We start from the raw sequence: 5,162 nt of genomic DNA on the forward strand, positions 1-5,162 counted from the left end.
TGATCAGATAATAAAGGTTAATAAATAATTAGGGATTACACCTTTATTTTAATTTAGGAAGGCCATTCAATTAATGTATAAAATTGAACTATCCCAGGATCAAAGTTTCAAATGGGGAGAATTATATTATTATTTATTCTTTAAAAAGTCACTGTTCTTTTAATATTTGACAATATGAAGGGATTGGCTGCCCAGTTTAGGACAGGTCTTTAAAGATTTCAAAGTCTAATATGTAACTTAGAAGATTACAGTACTTTAGCGTACATAAACATTTTATGTTATAGTCTTAATTAGATGGGGTTTGATATATAGAAACTAATGTCTGCTATTGCATGGATATTTAAATCTCCATGTCAATATCATATTTGTTAAGAAAACTTTCATATAATCATACAAAATAATATATCTACTATCCATTTTTTCTGGTATATTTTCTTGCCTCTCTCATTAGCCAATGTAAAAGCATCATAATTTCTAATTCCACATGAGATAATGGCAGATTTGAGCAACTTTCTCTTCCAATTAAGTATTGAAGGAAAAATATGGTAGTACCATGAATTCTTTGAGTATATTGCAAGGTGACTCTGTTACACAGGCATCCTGGTAAACTCATGGACAGCTGAAATGAACTTCCATAAATGTGCATAGTGATTTCAATAAAAGTTGCATCTGCTTTGCAAATATGAGAAGATATGAGAAAAATAAATGTAGATATTTAAGTAATATGTAGTTAAAACCCTGGTGGTACAATGATTAAGTGCTAGTCCGGCCCACATTTTATTGATTCGTGGTTACCAGTAAATTGTTGGGAGAAATGATGAGGAAATCTTTTCCTATAAAAATTTAATTCTAGGAAATGATAAAAAGAAGTTCACATTTGTCTTATAGGACTCTATAACTTGTAATTGACTTGATAACACATGATGACAACAACCTACTTACACTTGGGTGACAAGAATAGAAAATCCAAACAAATCACATTTGAAAAGATTAAATGTATAATGTATAAAGATTTTGATAAGCTAGCTTAATTATAGGGCATGAATAGTTGAAGAGAGGGAAAACAATCAGGGAGTAATTTAAGAAGTGCTATCACCATTGTATGTAGATATGCAAGCAATGTGGGAAGTAGGGTTCAGAGATGTTTTCTGTTTATATTAAAAAACTTGATTTAAACTTTGGAGTTTGAATAAAATTATTTTTTATGAATATCAGAGAAGCGTAATGCATGCTGACAGCTCATAAGATACAAAAGTAATCCTGTGTAATGTCATGGATACAACTATGTGGCCCCCAAATGTGTATCAACTTAGATAGGATAAAATTCCAAATATTGTTTAGTTATTTTCTATTTTATGATCTGATATATGCAGTCTCTATTTTATGTTTCAGAATTGACTTGATGGCAAAGAATTGACTTTGATATGTTGATAAGTTAGGTCCTTATAGGGTGTATGTTGAGACAGCCTTACTAGAGGGTGATATGCAAGTCACACACTTACCCAGGTCACACCCTTGCTAAAAGCACACTTTTTTATGTTATATGAGATAAGAGAGAGAGACACACAAGAAGATATAACAGAAAAGTGGGTGAGGGGAACTGTCACACAGTGTGAGATATGACAAAATAGTAATAATTTATAAATTATCAAGGGTTCATGAGGGAGGGGGAGCAGGGAGGAAGGGGCAAAATGAGAAGCTGATACCAGGGGTTCAAGCAGAAGGCAATTGTTTTGTGAATGAAGATGGCAACAAGTGTACAAATGTGCTTTACACAATGGATGGATGTATGGATTGTGACACAGCTGTATGAACCCCCAATACAATGATTACCTCCAATACAGTTAAAACTATCAGGTGATACCCCCTCTGATGCATGTTGGACCTGATGTGATTTTCAACATTTTCTGTATTTTTGTTGGTTCATATTAAGATTTATCATATTAAGATTTATTTATGTCATTGGGGCCATTCTCTTTTAGTTGTGCTATATGTTCTGCTTTTTGGTATATGAAACCCAGGACTGATGCACTTATAGGGACAGCAAGTAGAATAAAGGAAGAGGGGTAGAGGGGTACAGTGGGTGGAGGTGGTTGTGTAAAAGGGAGATGATGTCAAGGGTCTGAGAAGAAAAAGAATGTTTGGAAACTGATTATGGTAGCAATTGCACAACACTGCTTGATGGGATTGAACTATGGAACCATATGGCGTATATATTAACTCCTAATTAATAAAAAAACATTTTTTAAAAGAAAAAGAATGAATAGGCCAAAGCAGGATGTGTCCTTTGGACTTGGCGTCCCTGTGATGAGAAACATCTAGATTTAGAGGAGAAGAGTATGGCAATACACATGGGGATTTTTAAGTGTTGCCAAGTCCACATATTTTAAGGGAAGGCAAGGGCCTTTCTTCAGAACTGGCAAAGACAAGAAAAAAAATACACTCTACATTAGAGCTGGCACCCTGAATTCAGAGCCCTACCTTCTGAAACTGATTAAATAAATTTAGATTTGTTAAAGCTATCCACATTTAGTAAGCTGGCTGGCATAGTGGGTAAAAGTGGGTCTGTTAAAGGAAAAGTCAGAAGTTCAAACTCACTGGTCACTCAAAAGGAAAAAAAGATGATGCTTTCTGGACCTATAAAGATTTACAACCCCCCCCCGCCCCCCTCCCCCCTGTGCAACCCCCGAGGCATTTCCGCTCTGTGCCCTCTGATTGCTAGGAGTTGGAATGCAATTGAAGAAAATGATTTCGTTTGTGTTTCTTGGTTTAGATATCTAAGACAGAATAAAGTCATGGAGGTGTGGTTTGCTGTTGTAACAGATACTTAGGATATGGATGCAGTTTTATAAGTGAGTGATAGATAGAGGCTGGAAGAGATTCAAGTTTCCTAATATTAAGAATGTGGATTGTTTTAAGAGATAATTTGTAGAATTATAGATGTTAAAGACAATTTTCGTGGTGACTGAGAAGGAAATGAGGAGAGCTATAAAGACTTCTATTGTCTTATAGCATATATTGGAGACAAGGGAACTTCCAAAAGTTCATGGAAAAATGAAATTAAAAGATCATGACATTTCCCCACTATTGGTAAAGTCCCATTATAAATGGCATGAACAACAGACTGTTTCTAGGCACCTAGAATTAAACCCAGTAAAGCTTTATAAAGGAATATGTAATTGGCCATGGGAATAAAGGCAATACTTTTTATTAAAGCAAATAATTTTATCTGCATTATGTTCAAATAAATAGTGGATGGTATAATTTTAAATGATAAACTTGAATATCTGGCTCAGGAGAAATTCAAGCAAGATCTTAGAGAGGCCAAATAGTTTTTTCTTACTACTTATAATAAAAAGCAAGAGATAATAGGTAAATTTAAAACATGAACTTGAACTGTGCACAATGAAAACAAAATGTAAAAGAGAGATTTCTATTGGACAAAACTCAGGGAATGTATCCTAGAATTTTTATCAAGGACATTACTACATATCCTTTGCTTAAACAGAAACCCTATGAAATGTAGTTCTTCTCTCCACCCATGGGTTTGGGGGAATGTGTTAGACTTAACTGGAAAAGTAACTGGTTTTCTGTTTTTCTTTATTTACTTAACAGCATCAATATATATTTGTCATATTATAATCAATATCGTTGGTTTTCCAATCCATTTGATTAGGTGATAGTATTTTTAATGCAATATAACGTGTAAAACCAAACTTTTAATGATAATTCTTACTTTCATAATAACTCACTGCTATAAAGTCAGTGCCGAGCCATAGTGACCCTGTGGGATAGAGTAGATGTGCCCCTGTGGGTTTCCCAACTATGGGTCTTTCAATTAAAGCCACTCCTAACCACTATACTACTAAGACTTTTACTATTACTACTTTAAATATCCAAAATTATTTTTGGATTATGCAATCAGTTGGTTGAAACAATTATAAGAGTGAATGCAAGATCAAGATGTATATGACAGTAACTTTTCTAATTTGAAGGGCAATTACAGTCCTTTAACATTTTCTTCAGTGCCATCTTCATATCCTTATTTCTCAGACTATAGATGAGTGGATTCATGGTGGGTGGCACTATAGTATAGAATACTGACACAAGCAAATCCCAGAATGATGGAGATTTTGGTAAAGGTCGAAGATAGGCAAAAAAGCCAGAAAAGAGAAAGAGAATCACAACAGTGAGGTGAGGCAGACATGTGGAAAAAGCTCTAGACCTCCCTTCTTGGGATGGAATTCTCAAGACAGTGGAGAAAATGTGAATGTAAGAAATGTCAATAAATACAAAACAACCAAAATCTAACACAAGGCTTAGTCCAATGACTACTAATTCTACAATATTGTAAGAACAGGCAAGGGAAAGCAGTTGTGGGACATCACAGAAGAACTGCTGCACTTCTGGAGATGCACACACAGGCATGGAGAAAGTAGAAGCTGTGTGCAGGATTGCGTTGAGACCTCCACTGGCCCACGAGGAAGCAGCCATCTGCACACAGGCTCCCTGGCTCATGATTGTTTCATATCTGAGTGGGTGGCAGATGGCAATGTAGCGGTCATAAGACATCACGGTGAGCAGAGATACTTCTGTAGTGGCTAATAGGAAAAAGAAAAATACCTGTGAAACACAGCCAAGAAATGAGATGGTGTTGTGATTAGTGAGAGAATTGGCAATGGATTTGGGAACCGTGATGGAAATGAGGCAGAGATCCAGAAAGGACAAGTTCTTCAGGAAAAAGTACATGGGCGTGTGGAGTCGATGATCCTTGGTTGTAAGGGTGATGATGAGAACATTCCCTAGTAGGGCTGCCAGGTATATAAACAAAAACAAGGCCGCATGTACGATCTGAATGTCCCGAACATCAGAGAATCCCATGAGGAAGAACATGGTCACAGAGGAGAAGTTGTTCATTTCTTTGGATGTTCAATCAATTACACTAAAATAATAAATAAAGTGAAAAACTTATAATTTGTTTAAAGCTGTTGACTAAATTAATTTCTTAACCTTTCTTTTACCCACTCATATGTGCATATAGTTGAGGCATTACAAACATCACCAAGTTATTTAACTCAAGTTATCTCATTAAATGGAGTGATTGAAAATGGGTATCAGTCAAGTCCAAATCAGAGTCCCAAACCCTTGAAAGTCTCTGCTGA

General features: G+C 35.5%; 1 protein-coding gene across 1 annotated transcript; it reads right to left on the minus strand.

The window, feature by feature from the left end:
• Positions 1–3,984: 3,984 nt before the first annotated feature.
• On the minus strand, positions 3,985–4,917 carry LOC142440418 (olfactory receptor 14A16-like). The gene has a single exon (XM_075542866.1). The coding sequence runs from the start codon at positions 4,915–4,917 to the stop codon at positions 3,985–3,987; it is 933 nt and encodes a 310-aa protein (XP_075398981.1).
• Between the last annotated feature and the right edge of the window lie 245 nt (positions 4,918–5,162).

The sequence above is a fragment of the Tenrec ecaudatus genome, chromosome 2, assembly GCF_050624435.1.
Source record: "Tenrec ecaudatus isolate mTenEca1 chromosome 2, mTenEca1.hap1, whole genome shotgun sequence".
Taxonomy (NCBI): domain Eukaryota; kingdom Metazoa; phylum Chordata; class Mammalia; order Afrosoricida; family Tenrecidae; genus Tenrec; species Tenrec ecaudatus.